At 43.9% G+C, this 19,873-nt stretch overlaps 1 protein-coding gene across 2 annotated transcripts in view; it reads left to right on the top strand.

The window, feature by feature from the left end:
- dlc1 (DLC1 Rho GTPase activating protein) overlaps nucleotides 1-19,873 on the top strand; it is a 129,344-nt gene that overhangs the window by 90,489 nt on the left and 18,982 nt on the right. Inside the window, exons 1-4 of one of the 2 annotated variants that reach the window (XM_080722892.1) lie at nucleotides 5,055-5,320; nucleotides 13,332-13,403; nucleotides 14,973-15,054; nucleotides 17,589-17,652. In XM_080722892.1, coding sequence (XP_080579018.1) covers nucleotides 5,308-5,320; nucleotides 13,332-13,403; nucleotides 14,973-15,054; nucleotides 17,589-17,652 — 231 coding nt within the window. In that variant the 5' untranslated portion in view covers nucleotides 5,055-5,307. Of the gene's footprint in view, nucleotides 1-5,054; nucleotides 5,321-13,331; nucleotides 13,404-14,972; nucleotides 15,055-17,588; nucleotides 17,653-19,873 lie in introns of those variants that run through there. The other variant, XM_080722891.1, reaches the window with a different exon arrangement.

Here is a 19,873-nt window from a genome sequence, read left to right as displayed (position 1 = left end):
CGCAGATCTTAGACATCACACCCCTGTCCCGCCATGCCACCTGCCCCCTTTACACAGATATTGATCAGCCTGTGACAAGTGCCTACCTGCTGCAGCTCAAATGGCTGAAAAACAATGAACCCCCATTCTTCTGTGCCTGCCTGTACTGTGTACCTATATACTGAACAGTCAGGTGGGATGATGGGGCAACATTCCCGTCTTGAACAGGCTGTGTAAAAGGGGCTAGAGAGAGGCTATCCCTTCTGATTTATTATAGGCATTTGCGAGCGCACACACGCGCGCAGCGCGCAGTCTCGCACACACACACACTCCTGGTGAGTTAACTGTTGTGTCAGGAGCAGTGCAGCTGCAGTAACCTTTGGGGACCCATAACTTGGTTATCTCTCCTGTGTTTCTTTGTTGACATTGTTTACATGGCCCAGGGTGTTTGCTTTTTGTTTGATAGACATGTCCATCCGCTGACCCTCACCCCAGCCCTGGTTGTTTTGGGATAGAGCAGAGGTGATAGCATGGGAAACTATTACCCCCAGGCACCTACACCTCCGGAGAAAGGCAATTAGTGGGCCATTTCTGCCTGCTTGGATCTTCTTCCATGGTAATTGATGGGATGTATGTACAGTTTTCTCCTACAATCAACTATGTTCCATTTTTCTATTTCTGTCTCAAAGGCTGGGCTTCTTCGTTCCAGTTTCTGACACAATTCCCTATTTGATTCCTCGTCTCCCAGCCCACAGCCCTTTGTCTGAAGTGGTTAAAATATGCATGACCTTTACAACCTTCTGTACCCTACAGCCCAGTTTAGAGGCAACAAGTTGACGTGCCTCTTTTCACACATTTAGCCACTTAAGCCCTATGTTGTACAACAAATAGTGAAAATACTTATAAAACATTCTAATTGTCACCTGTAACGGCATGCCCAAAACAAGGATGCCAGGTTGAAAGTGGTTAAGTCAGAATAGCTGTAAATCAGGCCCTGATCGCCTGTGCTTAATTATAACATTCATTTCAAGATTAAACATGTTTTCTTGATTGAGACCGCCAAACATTTTTCCAAAGCTTTAATACCACTGATCCCACAGAAAATCTAATTTCCTTTTTCTTTCGGTAAAGTTGTCTTTATTCTGGTGAATTTGATCTCTATCTGAATCATAAGCCAAGCAAGTGATGAGACTTTGATGAATGATAATAGACATTCTAAAGAGGCTCACTCACGTTCCCTTGGGCAACTGGCAGCACCGTTAGTCTGGCTGTCTGATGATGCCTCACACACTACAGCACAGCTCTGTCTGCCTTATGTATTTATCATCATGAAACTATTGAAGCCTTTATCACCCTGCTGGAGTATTGACCCATGTCAATGGAGGGCACAGCTGACTTTGGGTTGTGGCCTTGTGGGTGTATGTTCTGCTTGTTAGGCCTAGAATTATTGAATGCTTTAACCAGTGAAAAACAGCAGATATACAAGCTCACAGCGCGGCACCGAGTGTCGCGCTGTGAGCTTGTAGATCTGCTATTTTTTGAAAATGTGTGCAAATCTTTGAATATATATTTTCAAAGCGAACGTTTATAACTCAAATTTGCTTCTGGGTGGTCCCTGGAACTAAATATTTTGAGATGCGGGTCCAAATACTTATCATTTTGGGGGTCCTTCACATGAAAAGGTTTGAGAACCACTGACATAGTAGTCTCTCAAGAACAGACTAACTGAGCTCCAGTTAAGTGAAAAGGACCTTTTCTTTGGCGATGGCTGGCCAGATTGCTGACATAGAAACATAGGTTTTCAAAAAACCTTAGAAGGATTCAAAGACACTTATAGAATCGGGTCAAAATTCTAATTTTCACGATTTTTCTGAAATAGCAGATCTACAAGCTCGCAGCGCGGCACTCTGTGAGCTTGTACCGGTATATCTGCTATTTTTCAATAGTAAAAGCATAAAATAATGATACACAATAATGTGTACCCGTTCTAAATGGGTTAAAGCGCTGTGGCTGGCTATAGTGTTTAACTTTGTTTGGATCGCTCACTCTCTCTTTCTCTCTCACCTGTGTGGGCGCACACACTACACACACACACACACACACACACACACACACACACACACACACACACACACACACACACACACACACACACACACACACACACACACACACACACACACACACACACACGTAGGCTATCCATAGGCCATGTGACTGTTGTGCCATGTGGTTTATGCTTTGCCGTGGGCCCGGCAAGTTTACTGAGAAGCTATTAGGCTTATGATTCCACTCGTTAATGGCTGGGAGGAACCCTCTTGAGTCACTTGTGACTCTTCTGTCAGCTGGGCCCAGTGTGGCAGCCAACAACACATTGCAGGGCTAGCCAGGAATTTCGCCATCATCATCATCAACCATCATCACGCATCGCTCTTTCTATCCTTGCTCCACATTACATGTATTTCCCAGCCGCATATGGTGAGACTCTTTATTCCTCCACTGAGTCAGTGTGTTACTATGGCAATAAAACATGGCTGGCTCCGGCCAAGCGCTGACGTGGTTCAGAGGTTCTATGAAAAACAGTAAAAAGTAAAAAGCACACACACACACACACACACACGCATGCACGCATGCACGCACGCACACATACACACACACACACACACACACACACACACACACACAGGCCATTAAGGTCTGGAAAATATCAGCAAACTGTTGACACTTTCCCCCAGTCGAGAGCCTAATTTACACTTTATCCTACAACGGTGTCATGTCACTTGCAGTGTAGCAAGGTCTGCTTATTATAAGCGACTTTGGCCTTGTTATTCTGTAAAGTTGCTTGTAAATATTGGTAGTTTTAGCTTGTGTACTTTCTTATTTGGGCGTGCTTCCACATTTTTTTGATTATTGTTTAAACCAGTGGTTCTCAACAACAAGGACCTCCAAATTAATGTGTATTTGTCCATGGACCCCCATCTGAAATTATAGTTTGTGCCAGGGACCCCCATACCAGATCCGTGTTGTGAAAATAGCAGCTCACAACGCCTTGCACTGTGTTATTGAGCTTTTTGGCTATTTTCACAATTATTGCATATTTTGCAACCTGTGCATGATGTATGAGCGTGCTGCTCAGTGGTGGAAAGAGTACTAACATTTTTTATACTATTGATACTGTAAAAGTATCAATAGCCTACTGCAATATAGAAATACTCTGTTACAAGTAAAAGTCCGGAATTCAAAATTTACTTAAAGGAGTAGTTCACCCTCAAAATGACTTTTTTTCTATTGATTAGTCACGCCATGGAGACTAGAGTTCAATAATATTTTTAGTTTTTTGTTGCATTCCTAAGACAACAATGTGATAACAATAAATTTACCTCCATTCGTTCCGGATGGGGACCCGTTTCGAAACGGGTCCCCATCCGGAATCAATGGGGGTACATTTACTCGAATCAAATTTTTGTCTTATGAATGTGACAAAAACCAAAACATATTATTGAACTCTACTCTCCATGGCATGAGTAATCAATAGAAAAAAAAGTCGTTTTGGGGGTGAACTACTCCTTTAAGTGTAAAATGAAGTGAAATAAAATGTATAATAATCTTTTGAAAATGCGCATTGTGAGCATATAGATTGGATATTTTCAAATGGCTGAAATGTATATAGGGCTGAAGTGGTTAATGTAAGTTTTGTGATAATAATCAAAATCTATAAAGTAGACTAGCCTATAACTAGGCCTATAGTAGGCTTACTCAACTCAAGTAAAGTAAAATACCTCAAAATTGTACTTAAGGACAGTACTTAAGTAAATGTACTTAGTTACTTTCCACCACTGGGCTGGCTATTGTTGCGGGAGACAAGGGGGGTTAAGGGAATTATCATACCTGCAACAGTTTCTTTTCACAGCGCTACTTGCGCTTTCTTTTCAGACTAATTTCGGGTGACAAAGCAGGGGCGTCGCTCGGTTGTCTCCTGTAGCCTACATTCTAATCAGAGACAGATAATATTATGCTAAATGAGCATCAGTTGTTGAGCTGCTGCCTGCAGACGAGGAAAGAGTTTTTAAATGAATAGGCGGACTCCTAGGCGGGAGTCCTGTGGAGACGAGTTAAGTTAATCACCTTCACAGTGACATCGTTAAACTCGTTTAGACTAGGGCACTAGAGGCCTACTCCCCAAATAACCATAACAATGGAAATACATTTGTACATTTTACATGACAAATTAGCAAACAAAATCAATCCAAAAATAAATAAAAACAGATTTCTTGCCGTATGGTCAGAAAGAACGTTGAAGGTATGCGTTATGACGCAACCCAATGTTATCTACTTTAATTATCTGTATAGCCTAGCATACTGCCGCCAGCAGCAAAGACTGCAGGGCAGAGGCGTCAATTTGGGCATGGCAAGGTATGGCAGCTGCCATTGACTACACGGTAAAACATTAAAATGTACTTCTTAAAATGAATTTATCATGCAACATGACTGGTGTCTTGCACGCGCGCCTGCAAGACACCAGTCATGTTGCCATACCTTAGCTTTTGCTGAACTGACGCCACTGCTGCAGGGTCCAGTCAGTGGAAAGTTCTGAGTAGCCTACAGTACATTTGCAAGTGAAGTAGGCTACTGTAGTCTACTTAAGAACAATGTTGAGGTATTTGTAGCCTACTTTAGCCTACTGAGTATTTCCAACTTGTATTTCTACTCCACTACATCTCAGAGGCAAATATTTTAGGCCACTTTTACTCCACTACAATTAGGCCTAATCCTAATTGAAAGCTTTACATTTGATTATTATTAGTTACAAAACATACATTAACCACTTCAGCCCTATACAAATTTGCAAGTACTTTTGGTTGATACCATACAATACTTTTGTACATTTTGAATTCCGGGACCTTTACTTACTTATTTGAGTAGTTTTCCCAGCACTGCCATCAGGTGGGCAGTAGTCTAGTGCGGGGGGGTTGGTTGAGTGGAGAGGTGGAGCCACGGATGAATCGCCCATTCCAAAAGCCTGACTCACATAACGCTCCATTCACATTCCTACTGGGGAGCTCATTCAGGGAAGTTGTTGTAGTTGTAGTAAGATTTAATGAAAACTGCGGAATTATTCACACACTACTATCACGCCGCCAGTTGAATCTGTAACCATGGATCTATATTGCCTTGCGCGAGGACCAGGGGACATTTGGAGATGATCGTGCTTTGAGGTTTTGTCCCGTATGTTCTGCTCTGCGTTGGATCTATCATGCGGGCTCAGCCCTAACATTGGAGCTAATAAACCTTAACGGAAAGTCAACGACTCGACTGAGACATTCGAAAATGATTTTAACTCGTAAGTAAAGCTATGTTAGTTGCCACCGCAATTGTTTCTTAACATTTTAATTACATCGAATAAGTAAAACGTTTAAATACTACAACATAATAACAGTAATGGTAATAACAAGTTAATAAGGCAGTGTAGCGGTTCTTTTGGGCTATTTGATGAGAACTTATTTGTGTGTAAAGCTTTCGGTCAATTCAAACGTTTATTTTAAGAAAAACGTTATTTAAAGAGAAACCTTAAGATACGTTTTCAAGTTGCGTTTGGAAAAAAGTCTGGAATCAATGCTGTGCGCTGTCAGATAAGTCATCCAGCCTTGTGAATAAGGAAAGTTAACAAATGTCTTGATACTCTCTTGCAGTTTTACTATCCATTTGATGGATGTTTAGGCTACTTTGTCCAACGCCAGGCTATGTTTTAGACACTTTTATGCAGAGGGAACTTAATTAGTGTTGGATCGTTAGTCGTTAGACTATTTAAGCAAAACATTTTAGTTAAATTTCTCAGGGATATGTTCTGTTTAAACAACCAGTGTTGGTTGGCTGGCTTGCTTGACCATTCCAGTGCCCGCAATTTGTCTGAGCACAATTTGGCGTTTGCCTAAATGGATACCTTTTGCTGAGGAATTTTAGGGAGAATGCCTTCTGTTTTGTGGCTGTGTAAATCCCTATTTTAGACTGTGTTTACCGGCTAAACGTGGATTGTGGGCTGTGTGCTCTTCTGTCTACACATCTCTCTCTCATATTACTTCAAACCGCTTTCCCTTGTGATTAGACTTATGGCAGTGTGGTTCTCAAACTTTAAAATTCCAATGTCTTCCCTTAACTCTGACATGCAGTGTACAAATGTTAGGGTCCATTTGGTTCCATTTGTACACTCTCAGAGTTACAGACTTGTAAGGGTCAATATAGACCCCATAAAGGAACCTAGAACCGAGTCCCTGAAATCCTCTTTTTGAGAACCACTGACTTATGGCATGTGTTTGGCCCGCTATCTCAAAGGACGGGACTGGAACTGATAACAGCACAGTGTGGAGTTCGTGGAACCATATCACATTCTCACAAATAAGTCCTGAATAAGAGTTGTATGAACACACGCACACACACACACACACACACACACACACACACACACACACACACACACACACACACACACACACACACACACACACACACACACATACTTTATCCATCATAACACAAGGCAAGTGACATTACCTCCACACTCCACAGAGACTTACAACACCTCTGTTCCCCAAATAGATAATTCCTGCATGACAACTTTTTGAGTGTGTGGAAAAAGCATCAGAAAACACCACCCATAACAACTATTACTGACTGCCCCCAGACATGTAAGCCCTCTTCCTGGCTTTCTGGTCCAGGTAGTCATTGGCCAGCGTGCATTACTGTGAGGACGGAGTGAGGAGGAGAGCAAAGGGGGGAAGCGCGCTTCATTGGCACTCTTTGTGAAACAGGAAGCATGTCAGGGCCTTATCTGAAGGATTTACATCCACTTCACACACACACCATTTCTGTCTGTCCTGTGAAGAAACACAATATTCTGTTTGCACTTAGCCCATCTTTCTTCTGCTCCTGCTGCTGCGTTTTGACATAATAGACTTGAGCAAGCAGGCTGTCCTGAGATCTATTTATGATGGCATATTTGTCAGTGTGGCAAGGCAAACAGCCGACGGTCATCTGACTCTGGGTCAGTTGAAGGCTTATGAGAGGCTTTGTATGTTTCTGGTCACCTGATCCATGGCTAGGGCCATTGGTATGAGCATAAATCTGTCGTCAGGGACCACAGGCCTTCAGGGTTAGATTTGTGATGATCCATCTGGGCCAGCTGTGCTTTGCTTTGCTCTGTGTGTAAGTGTGTGTGTGTGTGTTTGTGTCTGCATGTATGTGTGTGTGCGGCTGATATCCTGGTGCTACATAACCGGAACGGGCCATGGTGCTAACCTCATTGTGTGTGTGTGTGTGTGTGTGTGTGTGTGTGTGTGTGTGTGTGTGTGTGTGTGTGTGTGTGTGTGTGAGTGTGAGTGAGTGAGTGAGTGTGTGTGTGTGTGAGTGTGTGTGTGTGTGTGTGTGTGTGTGTGTGTGTGTGTGTGTGTGTGTGTGTGTGTGTGTGTGTGTGTGTGTGTGTGTGTGTGTGTGTGTGTGTGTGTGTGTGTGTGTGCGTGCGCGTGCGTGCGTGCGTGCAAGGGGCATGGTTTGAGGCCGACCAGATGGTGATTTTCTGGGCACCACCATCTCACTTACCGGTACTTTGCAGCCAGACGTCTTGGGGAACCCCAGATGTCTCAACCAATCTGATACCCATCAGAGAGTTTAGTCAGCCTCCAACTTTGCATTCCGCTATAATACTCTGGAGATTGTTTATTTTTCTTCTTTTTTTTGGTAGACTAGGAAGGCCTTTCTCATTGTGCGTTTTGCTATTCTTACAGTAGCGATGGACATCATTTTAAAAGCGTCACAGGACAAGAATTGGTCAGAAATGTAAACCGCACGGGCCAGGTACTGTCAGACATCAGATTAAGCTGAAAGAACAACACAAAAAAGGAATTCAAGTTTCGACTTCTCCCAGCTGATGGTTGCTCAGATGATGAGCCCTCAGGGGAGCAGTAAAGGGTTAAGTTAAGTGTCTTGCTCAACACATAGCTGTGGCGCGAACGAACCGGGGCCTTTATGTTTCCCAGATGGCCCCTCTACCCATGGACGCCCATAACATGTTCATCAAACTCATATCACTGTGACCTCAGAAAGTGTCTGATGCATGATATCAGCTCTCTGTGGAGGCGAGGGAGACAGGGAGGAATACTGATTACATTATTTTAGTGTAATATCCATACAAGTCATATTCCATTTGACTTGTAAATTAGATTGCAATTAAATCACATTGTGGCCCAGTTTAATACATCACCTGTTGTAGACCCACTTCACAGCTCCTTAACAATTACCTACACCAACTAAAGTTGATAAGAATTCCTTGATTGGTTCAGCGCTTTGAGGTCTAATGACTATAGGGTAATTTCAGATAAGAAGTCATGGAGCCTCAATTCACAACTGTTAATTGTCAAGTATTATTCTTCATGGGCCTACATCAAAGACCCAAGCCCAGCAATAATTGTATTCAGACTCTTGTCTTCCGGTTTACCATGTATGTATGTAGCAAAGCCTTTGAGGTGGGGAGCTGATTGCTTTGTTTGGTAGCTGCTGACAAACTCCCACTGGATCTGAGCATTCAGACCCAGCCAAGCCAGACCTTGCTGCACTGGGGGAAAACTTTGGCCGGCAATTGTGAGAATTTCCTGCCACAGGAAAGGAGAGAAGAGAAGGGGCGAGCAGAGTTGAACTGAGAGAGTGAGAGGAGAGAGAGAGAGAGCAGAAGAAATGTGGGTAAGAGAAGAGAGCGGAATGGAGGGAAACGACAGTGGGGTGCTGTTGGGTAATTTTAGAAGCGGACAGTGCACAGAGGGCTATGCTGACGCCTCCTTGGCCCCCAACCAGTTCAACTTTGGCACAATTCCAGGGGAAAAGCCGCTCGTGATCCATATGAAATCTCTATTAGTATCGGCTTGGCTCCTATTAGTCGAGTTATCTGTTTCTCATCTCTCTTTCCATCTTTCCCACTGAAGCCCCTTTTCCACCAAAATAACGTTTGGTTCTAGAACTGGTCCTATTCTATATTCTTGGAACCTGGGGAGCAGTAGTCCCCAGTTGCCCCAGCTTCGATTGCAGGCCTGGAATCAAACCTGGGGCAGTGGGTACTACTGCTCAGTGTGTCGAATATGATTGGTCAAAGTATCCATTTCACAGGGGAAATTCAATCATCAATGGCACTTACAGTTTAGCTTTTTTTTAAATGATTTTTCGCTTGTTTGTATCGCATCTGCATCTTCCAACCTGTAGAATAGTGGCACGCCTACTTTGGTTCCCAGTTCAGAGCAAGAAAAAAATAGGATTTGTAGTGGTTCCGAACCAACTTTCAGGGTTCTGAAAAATGAGTGAAAAAAAAAACCCTGAACTTGTTCAACCCAGGTGGAAAAGAGGCCTGAGAGTAGAGTGTCTCTCTGATGTTAGCCAAAATAAAGTAGGCCTATTTCGCAAAGAAATTCCTTTTCACAAAATGGGAATGCCACAAAATATCTGTACATGTACGCCCAAATATCGGTCTTAACACAGGCATTTTTGGAATGAAGTGAAATAGTTGCACTGCTCAGACTGCTTTGAGGCACTCTACGCATCCATCTGTCTCTCTGTTCAGCCTGACGGACATGCCTCAGACATCCTGTGTGGCCCCCTCAGGAGGACATGATGATCTGGTCAGGAACTCGGCCCATGCATTCGCCTATCCAGCTGTGTGTGTGTGCGCGTGATTGTATGCGTTGGTCTGTCCCTGTGCATGATGGGACCATGCAGTATATTAGACAATGTTTATATACATACACTGTATATAAATTATGTCTATACAATCTGTGTCTGACTCCAAGCCAGTCAGTCTAGAAACGGCAAAGATGAAGTTATTTAGGGACCAGGAGAAAGGAGTGCTGTGGTTTGCAGCAGGTACTTCTGTATGTATGTATGCTGCCTGGCAGGAAAGCAGATGCCAGTAGAATGATGTTGTTGTTGCCTCATCCCACCTTGATTCTAGCTTAGGCAGACATAGATCTCATCAAACATGGTGTGTTTTAACTTAACAAAGTCCATCTGTGGAGATACTGTCTACTAGTTAAAAAAAGGAAGGAGAAACAAATTCTGCTCAAGAAAGTTATATTACATGTTTGGAAATGTTTGGTAAACTGTAGGAATGTGTTTGTGCCAAGCATTCCGGATTATGTAGCATTTTATAGCTGTACTGTATCTTGGAACATTTACTGCTGGCTTCGTTCCACCATCTCAACTCTGGTTTACTTCTCTGTGTTCAGACTGCTGGTCATAGATAAACCTATAATCGTGTCGCCACTATTAGTCGGTGACTCAACTTTATGACTTGAGTCTAATTCTGTGATTAGAGAAATCATATTTATAGACAGGAGACGCTCGTCCAGTGTGACTTTGTAGCGGTCTTGAGCCATGAGGGCGCTCACTTGTGCACACAATCACCGGAGACGTTGTTTGTGTTGGCCGTTGCCCCACCTATTATCTGCCCAGAGACAAACGAAGGCGGAGTGTTGTGGCCCGGGCGGTCCGCAGCCGCGGCAGCGCCGCTCGGCTCACTTCCTATGAGGAAATAAGGAAGAGGAAGTGAGGTAGTCCCATGGCAAGGCATGAGGAATGAGGGTGGCTGGCCGCACGGACGGCGTGGAGGACAAACGCACACAACATCAAACACACCCATCAGCCTTAAGTTATGGGATTACTTTTGAGTCAAAGGGTACTAGCGGTGGACGCGTGACGTGCTATTTAGAACCACAGAATTGTTTTTTTTATAATATTTTCTTTTGTTTCTATTGTTAGGTTTGTTTTCACCAGATGCCTCAAGCCCACGTCCACTTCCTGCAGGAAAACAAAAGACAGACACAGTACTCTTTTAGGCCAACCGAATGAACACAGTTTTCATTCTATGCCAGGATAATAATCTTAGATTCTGACTAAATATCTGCACTGGGTATCTGAATTAATGAAATATATGAATATATATCGTCGTTGTCGGGGGAAAACCTTGTATGTCCAAAACCGTTCGTTTTGCATTTATCATTTTAAAAATGATTTAAAGTAGTGAAAACAGCCGATCTACAAGCACACAACGACTCGCACCGCGAGGCGTTGTGTTCTTGTAGATCTGCTGTTTTCACTACTTTTGTGCGACGGCCTTGTCTGATGAAGCAGGGCTTTACTTTGCGAAAGAAAGTACACATTTGACACTTGGAGATACAATGTTTCCACCTGACAACAACGATATATATGAATGGATGTACATTTATTGTCACAGCCAATGAATTACGAATGCATTTGGTCCTTATAGTCACCTAGTCTACTTAGGTCATCACAGAGATATCGGCATCCACATGGGGTGTGGTTTTAGACAACTTGTCTGTAAAAGCCTCCACTAGACTCCATATTGGTCTTTTAGGCCAGGACATAGGGGGTTGTGAGCCAACTATGTGTTCTGGTTCTATTTTGCACGTCAATGAGTCCACTGTCTTTTGAGTGGTTTGTCTTTAAACATGAGTTTGGATTTGGCAAACATGCACACAGACACATGCGCATGCATACACACACAGAGGAAAGCTCTAAGCCTCCGTACCGCCTGCTTTCAAGAATGTTGGTATAATTACCCTTTCATTTGTATGTTTCACTGGGTTCACTACCCTCTAAAAATACCTAGCCCACATGCAGCCCAATACACATGCAGCATTTCAAGAAGTGTAGCCGTTTGCATCCACAGCAGGGGAAAATGAGGCTCTATTGTCACATAAAGAGTTGTGAAACATGGTCATTAAAGTGTTATTTGACACCTGGGTGCATGTTGGTGTCACCGGGGTAACTGTGAGATTTCTTTACCCCTGGTAGTGCAGGGAGGAGACCCTGTCTTTTGGTCGCGTCACACCTTGTTGCCAGTGGGTTTTGTCTGCAGTCTAGGCTTGTTGTTGGTACCGGTATGTAAATGTTGTTTATGCTGTGTAGACTACAGTCAAAACAATGATGAGACCAGATCCTTGTTGGCAGACCTTTTGGTCCAGCTTTCTCTGTCTGGAGGCCTGTTTGACAGCTTCACATTTTACCCTGCGTTCCATATGGGCCATCTCGGTTCCCAGTTGAATGTCTACCTTCTAATGCATCCAGATGTTTCTTATAGCTATCACACATTACGTTCCCGTACTACTCTCCATAGCTTTGACTCGAAACAGGGATGGGTCGCATTCTCTGACTACTGCATTTCTTGTTTATCATCTTGTGAGTTTTAAGCCTCGTTTGTTCTGTGTTATACGCTGACAATAAATTATTTTTTAACTTGACATTTTGTTAGTTTAGGTGAGTGACACACAATTTTACAACAAAGTATGGACTAAATTAGGCTTTAGAAAGGCAGTTCCTGTGTGTAATTTATCCCTGAAATGAGCTGGAACTGCTAGGCTGCTGATCTGAAGATGAAGCAAACCACTTCACCAATGGCTGCTATTAGCTCAATCATACTCAGCCAAACGTAGCACCCCTATTATAGGGGGGACATTAGCAGCTATTGTACTCTCAGATTGTAAGGATTGTAGAATTTGAAACCAGGACATTAGGAGTACCTAAGTTTGCATGTGTTGCATGAGTTGAATAGCAACTGCTCATCATGGCTACTTATGGCTTATGCCGCTACTATCTCTCTTCCTGCCTTTGTCCAGACGGTCTTCTGTACTATAATTTTCTTATTGTGTGCATTGATTCGTATTTGTAAAGAAGTCTGTGTCTGTTCCCTTCTAGCAGCAGGGCATTGAGCAATTTAGGACCCAGAGGTGTGGGACACCATTTGGCAAATGTCATCTAAGGGCTTTCACAGATAATTGGGAGATGTCCCCAATGTCTCCTTTGACACACAGTAGAACACAACTGATAGTACTTAACAGAACGAGTCCAAATGTCGCACCCTCTGTGTAAAGAGACTGGATGAATTTAGTCTGACAATGTTGTGGAAACGTAGGTGTTTCTTCAGAGTGTGGGAGTTGTAATACTTGTCTCTTTCGTTAGAACTAAGTGAAGAGAATGTCTAATATATGGCATGCTAGCGGCACAAATGTACAGTAAGTAGATTGTGTGAGCATTGCATTGAACCCTAGGTTTAGAAACATGAGAGGAGAATGACCAAGTGTGAGAGTTAATAAGTTGAAAGTGTTCACATTTGACCAGCGACTGGCAATTCTGTTATAAGAGTGTTGTACTTGTATTGCTAAGTGTTTGATGTAATTTCTGTATTTCTATTCTGTACTGTGTATGACACAAGTATCGTTTACAAAGCCTCCTCTTGTTCTTAAGCTATGTGTACTACAGCCCATAACATGCCATCTATCTCATGTGTTTATCTCCTATAGAAATTGAAGCCAAAGAAGCTTGCACTTGGCTCCGGGCAGCAGGGTTTCCACAATACGCCCAGCTCTATGAAGGTAAACAAACACAGTATCACATTAACAGGGTGGAATCTAATAACACTAAAAACAAATTCTTGTTATCATTCCTCAGAATGAGTGTGAATTTACACCCCATGATATTTATTCTTCGGAATAAGGTTTTTTGAACCCCTATACACTAAACCATCACACACACACACACACACACACACACACACACACACACACACACACACACACACACACACACACACACACACACACACACACACACACACACACACACACACACACACATACACAAAGACATGCAAACTCTCAAACAGCCTCCTTCTCCAAGGAGCATTCTTTAGGTATAAGTGTTTTTGCTTTGCACCATTAATGCCTCTGTATTTGCACAAGCAGATACAACTCTGACTATACACTCAGGGCTACAGTTTTCTGGGACCAACTATATAACATGAAGATGAAAAAAAAAGAACGATTTTTTTTATTATTATGTTTACATTCTAAAATTAGAGTAGATTAAAGACCATGCTTGGCCTGAAATCTACCCATTACTTATTCTGCAATGCTGATATGTCCTGTCACTATTTCAGACAGTCCAGATTTCAAAAGATTTAATGCAACTATTGGAACGCCGAAAGACCAAACTAGCTTAGTCAATGTGTCATTGCTCACTGCCACCCAACCATGCCAGGTATCCAATTTGTCAAGAGAAGGGTACGTCCAGCACAGGCAGGTGATAAAGCCAGTGAATGTGAAATATCATTGATCACCTTACAGATACAGTACACTTCAAACAGCAATCAGTCACACCAGATCGGACAGCTTTGCGTGTAGCTGACTCATGGCTGGTCCATTACTTTCATGGAATTTGTGCCGACATACAACTCATTTTTCCTTCCTTCGTATCCATAGGACAATCTCCATTGTCTATGTTGTCAGAACTATTGCCCCACTAAAGATAAGCAGACAGATAGGGCTTTTTCCAGTACAGTAGGCTAAAGGCTCATGATGTCTTATCACCTTTGCCCCAGAGGGTTTGGATCCAGGATTCCCAATAAGGGTTGGGTCAACACATTCCAAATACCTCGGAATCTATTCATCCATCTTTACACTCTGATCGGTTTGACTAATTCCCTGTAGAATTGTACGGCTACAGCTCACATACAATTTACGTTTGTGAAGAGGTCGTGTTGAGAAACAAGAAAGAACCAGAAAGAGAGGCTCAAAGAGGAATCGGGATTCCTTTGGAACGTTGGGGCACCTATTGTCATTTTTCTGTCAATCCCCTGGTCTCTGCCATTCTCCCCGCTCATCCCCCCTGCCGTCCAGGGTCTGAAAGCTGCAGCTGTGTTTGTTTGGTCGGCTAAGATGCTGCTTCCTTTTTTGGCTTTTCATCAAGGCTGTGTGTGTGTGGGGGGGGGAGAGGGCGGGACACATGGATTTGGGAGTTGTCTGAGTGGGTGGGTGGGTAGAGTGTGTAATCTAATTACAATACCTGAGCACATTGATCCAATTAGTGACCGAAATAATGTTCCTACTAATCTCTCTCTCCCTCCCCCGTTTTTTGTCCCTCCCTCCTCCACTCTTCTTTCTCAGATGTCCAGTTTCCAATTGACATCGCCTCGGTCACCAGAGACCATGACTTCCTGGACCGGGATGCCATTGAGGCTCTCTGCAGGTGAGACTTGGAACGAACTGAAACGACCCAGCCAACTCTCCCTGCTGCCTTTCCCTGTCCCAACTACTCTGTGCTCCATTCCTGTGGTTCTGTTTACCGTCTGTCTTTCTCTTCATCCGTATTATCTCTTGTTTTGCCCAAATGAAACCGTGAGGAGGGAACTTCAAAAGGTGGCGTGCGTCGGAAACTTGCAGATGAGATGAAAGCGTTCCTTGATAAGCAGCTTGGAGCCCTCTCTACCTTTCACTCTCTTACTGTGTGGTTCTCTCCATCTTTACCTCCCTCTCTCTCAGGCACGTGCACACATATAGGCCTACATCAAAGGGGGCTTGAGCCCCTGCCCTTTTATCCATCTATAAAAAGTGCCCTCTCCAGACCATGAATGCAGTTTTTTCTATGGTGAAAGAATTGCAAACGCGCTCTTTCCATACCATAAGGCAGCATACAAGAGAATTGCCTTGTCCAAATACTCTTGTGTAGAAATCCATGCCGTTACGCCACATCTCCAGTATTGACTTGATTATGCTTAGTTCAGTGTGGTATCAAGCACCGAAAATAGCCGACCTCCATGCTCACAACGTGTCACAGCGCAACGCGTTGTGAGCTTGGAGGTCGGCTATTTTCGATATTTCCACCAAAAGGCCCCTTTAGACATTTCAGCCCCTGCCTCTCTAACATTCTCTGCACGTCCCTGCTCTCTCCCTTTTATTATAATTTTTCCCCTCCTCTCCTTTCGCCCAAGGACTGAGAGCATTTAGCGCTCTGCCATTAGGAGCGTGTGTGTTATCCCAGTAGATAACATATCTTGTTTCATCCCTGCTCACGCTATGATCCCTCTTATGATACTTTATGCCTCTGTCACAACAGGGAGGCAAAATGATCCACAGCTTTATTGATTCTGAAACAGGGAAAACACATCTACAATTGCAGTAATGAGTAATGAGATATATTATTGCGACCGAAGGTCGCAGTTGAGTATGTGAAACAGCACATCATGTCTCCATCCGTCCGTCTGTCTGGATGGACGGACGGACGGACGGACGGACGGACGGACGGACGGACGGACGGACGGACGGACGGACGTGTGCTTTTTTTTTACTGTCTATGGGTTTTCCGGTCTATGGGTTTTCCGCTCTGACATCACTGTGATTTCTAACAGAATCCCTTTTATGCCCATACGGTATATGAAGATCCCTGATGTCATCAATAATAACCCCATATCTAACAGGACTTCATATGGGAATGCCCATATATGGAGGAAGACAGCCCATACTGTATCTGTGTGGCTGGTTCTACAGACAGGGATCTCCATATATGGGCATGAAAGGGATTGTATGTATGATGTCAGATGTGATAGACGTCATAGGATTTTCACATAACAAATAACTGAGTAAGCATGTTTGGGGTCTCACAGCATCTTCATATATGGGTACCAGGGGTCTCCATATATGGGTAACTGGTCCGATATGCATCACTGTACAGACAGCCAAGACATGGTGCGACCACCTCGCCCAAGGTCACTTGTCGCCCTTAGGCGTCATGTGTGCATATTGAATATGGAGACACTAATTACTTTAAATTCCAAACAGTGCCATCTTCAATTGCCAGTAATTGGAGTGCGTTTGGAGAAATGGAAAGTCAGGGAACACAAGAGAGCCTAGCGAGCGCCGGAGAGGACTGACCTTGCAGTGCTGTGTCGTGCCACTGCTGTATAAATTACCATACGAAGGGGAGGAGGTTAATGGCTTTTTAATGGAGTTGGACTCCATCCTCAAATTCTGGCTCTGTAGCCCTAAACCACAGCAGGTGTCCCTCCATAGCATCTGGAAGCTATCGCTTCAATCTCTACTCTCCTGCCAGATTTTCACCCGTCTCCCCAATTCCCTATCCTCTCCGTCTCTCTCTCTCCGTTGTCACATGATCTGTTCTAACAGCACTCCAGAGGGAGCGACCCCCCCCCCCCCCTTCACCCCCTCGCCAGGTGGCTGGGGGGATAAGCTTTCTGTCCCCTCCCTAAGTTTTCGTCACCGGTCCGGCAGATTTCTTTCTCTCCGTTCCCTCTCTTTTCTCCGTTCCCATTGAGATCTGTGGCGTGTCTATCAGCAGCTCATTAGTCAGTCTGGATGCCCCCCACTCCCCATATATCTCTCTCTCCATGTCTTTCTTCCTCCTCTGACTATTTCTGTCCCACATCACAGCATATCGTCACTGTCGGGCAGAAACCTCGTATCTCCAAGTTTCAAGTTTGTACGTTCTTTCACCAAGTAAAGCCCTGCTTCATCATACAAGGCTGTCGCACAAAAGTAGTGAAAACAGCCGATCTACAAGCACACACCGCCTCGCGGTGCGAGGCGTTGTGTGCTTGTAGATCTGCTATTTTCACTACTTTAGTTCATTTTTAAAACGATAAATACAAAACGAACTTGGACCTACAAGTTTTCCACCCAACAACGACGATATATCCTGTAAAGTGGTGAGAAGTTTGCAATACTTACTTATAACGTTTCTGCGTGTACGTGTGTTTGTATTTGCAGGAGACTCAACACCCTCAACAAGTGTGCACTAATGAGACTCGAGATATCGCCTCAAAGAAAGAGAGTAAGTATCAAATCAAAATTGAACCTTAGCATTTTTCATACAGTGAAATGCAACGCAACGTGCGTTACCTTAAGTGAAGGTTAGTGCGCAGACGAAAAGCAGGTCATGATTAAAGAATAGAGACAGAATATTGGCACACACAGTCACACAAGCACACACATGCATGCACACTTTCACCTCTTTCCAAAAACTCCCTTCTTCACATCAACCACAATTGGCCTTTCTGAATTGAACACTGCTGCGTTTTCTCTCAACTCTGCCTAATGACAAGGCACCTGTTGAATTTATTTATCAAGCGTGTTGCAAGGACCCTAAGGGCGGGTATTTGAATGTCAAAATGAAGGGGTTGCATTGACCAGGACCTCCCCTTATCAAGACCTACTCCTCATCTCTTTCAAACACTTCCTCATACGTTTGGCTCACCATTTCCATTAGCTATGGAAGATCCCTCCAGGAAGGTATCCGTTTTTCTATTTCTCCGAGCCAGTTAACACAGCTAACCCACTTTTTGTCACGACACACTAACATACAGTGACAATCTGTGACCTTGTTTTTGTTTTTCCTAAAACTCTCTAACAGCCTTAAGTGCCACACAGTATCATCCTTGTTCCGTGTGTAGCGGTATTCATTAGGCCACCCTCTCCGCGTCACCTTTCATTTCAGGAGTCAACAGAGAAGAGTAGAGGAGTCAAAGAGGGTATTTGCTCTCTTTGTGGGATGACCCCCCCCCCCCCCCTCCCAGTCAGCTTAGGAATGCATTGATCTCTTCACGTCTTCAGATTCTCAAATCTCTTGCCCTCTCCCTCTCTTGTTAGTCCCTCTCTCTCTCTCTGTCTGTTTCTTTTATTGCAGTAAACATATCTTCTATATCTTATTTGGGTTTTTGATCGGCCTTTTGAGGTTCAAAGTTCCCACTATTGATGTGAGACGGTTTGAGGATGAGTGCACCCGTTTCAAACAGAATACCTCTTTATTTCAAATTCCATCTTCCAAATATGTGTGATAATGAAATCCACTGAAGGCAGTGATATAGGTATGCTCATATAAGGATTGAGCTTATATGAGCTAAAAGTACTTTCTTTACATTCTAGAGAGGAATAGAGAGTTTTCAGTGGTTCACATCAAAGCCCGAGGTGGGGGCACAGAGAGGTGAGGGGGGGGGGGGGGGGGGGCTGTTAAAATGTGGCCTGTGGTTTGGTTTTATGGACTTTGGTCGCCACCGTTATTAGGAGCCGTGAAGAAGCGACTTCTCGGCTCTCTGGCTTCCTGTGTTCCCAGCTCAGTGTGTGTGTGCGTGCGTGCGTGCGTGCGTGCGTGCGTGCGTGTGTGTGTGTGTGTGCGTGTGTGCGCATGAATATATGGTTGTCAAAGAGAGATGTTTATCTTTTATGAACAAGGCTTTAGGCAGATTAGCTTATGGGAACACTGAAGTTGTTGCACCCCTGTATCACATTCAGGTCTCTGTGTGTTTGTGTTCCTGTGTGTGCGTGCGTGCGTGCGTGCGTGCGTGCGTGCGTGCGTGCGTGCGTGTGTATGTGTGTGTGTTAGAGAGAGACATAAAGGGACAGACAGACAGAGAAACTGTAGGGGGGTTGACCCTAGCCTGCCCGACTTCATAGTGAACTCTGGGGGTCAGGATGGAATTTCCTGGACTCCCTTTGGGGCGAGAGATAGATTAACCAGAATGGGGGGGGGGGTCTTTCTGGATATGTGACTTAACCACTTAAACCCTGTATACTTCGTTGACCGGGGTACCACAGGGCTCTATCCATGGCCCCTCCTTATTCCCTCTCCGACAAATCTCTTAGCGGACATTTACGGATCAACAACTTCAAAATGCAGTGTTCAGTGATTGAATTTGGCTATTTTTGGGAAATGTTTTCCTATTATGACATGCCCAGAATAGAGATGCTAGGGTTAATGTGGTTATCTGTTTGCAATGTCCAAGCAGCAGTCAGGAGGCAATTGAGGATGACTATTCATATCATCGTCATCGGGTGGAAACCTTGTATGTCCAAAACCGTTTGTTTTGTATTTATCATTTTAAAAATGATTTAAACTAGTGAATCACGCATCGCAAGGCGTTGTGTGCTTGTAGATCTGCTGTTTTCACGACTTTTGTGCGGCGGCCTTGTATGATGAAGCAGGGCTTTACTTTGCGGGAAAAAAAACATACAAATTTGAAACTTGGAGATACAAGGTTTCTGCCCGACAGTGACGA

Source organism: Nannobrachium achirus (assembly GCF_963921795.1).
Source record: "Nannobrachium achirus genome assembly, chromosome: 3".
NCBI lineage: Eukaryota > Metazoa > Chordata > Actinopteri > Myctophiformes > Myctophidae > Nannobrachium > Nannobrachium achirus.
The sequence above is the reverse complement of the archived record's forward strand: the minus strand, read 5'-3'. Positions and strand labels throughout refer to the sequence as shown.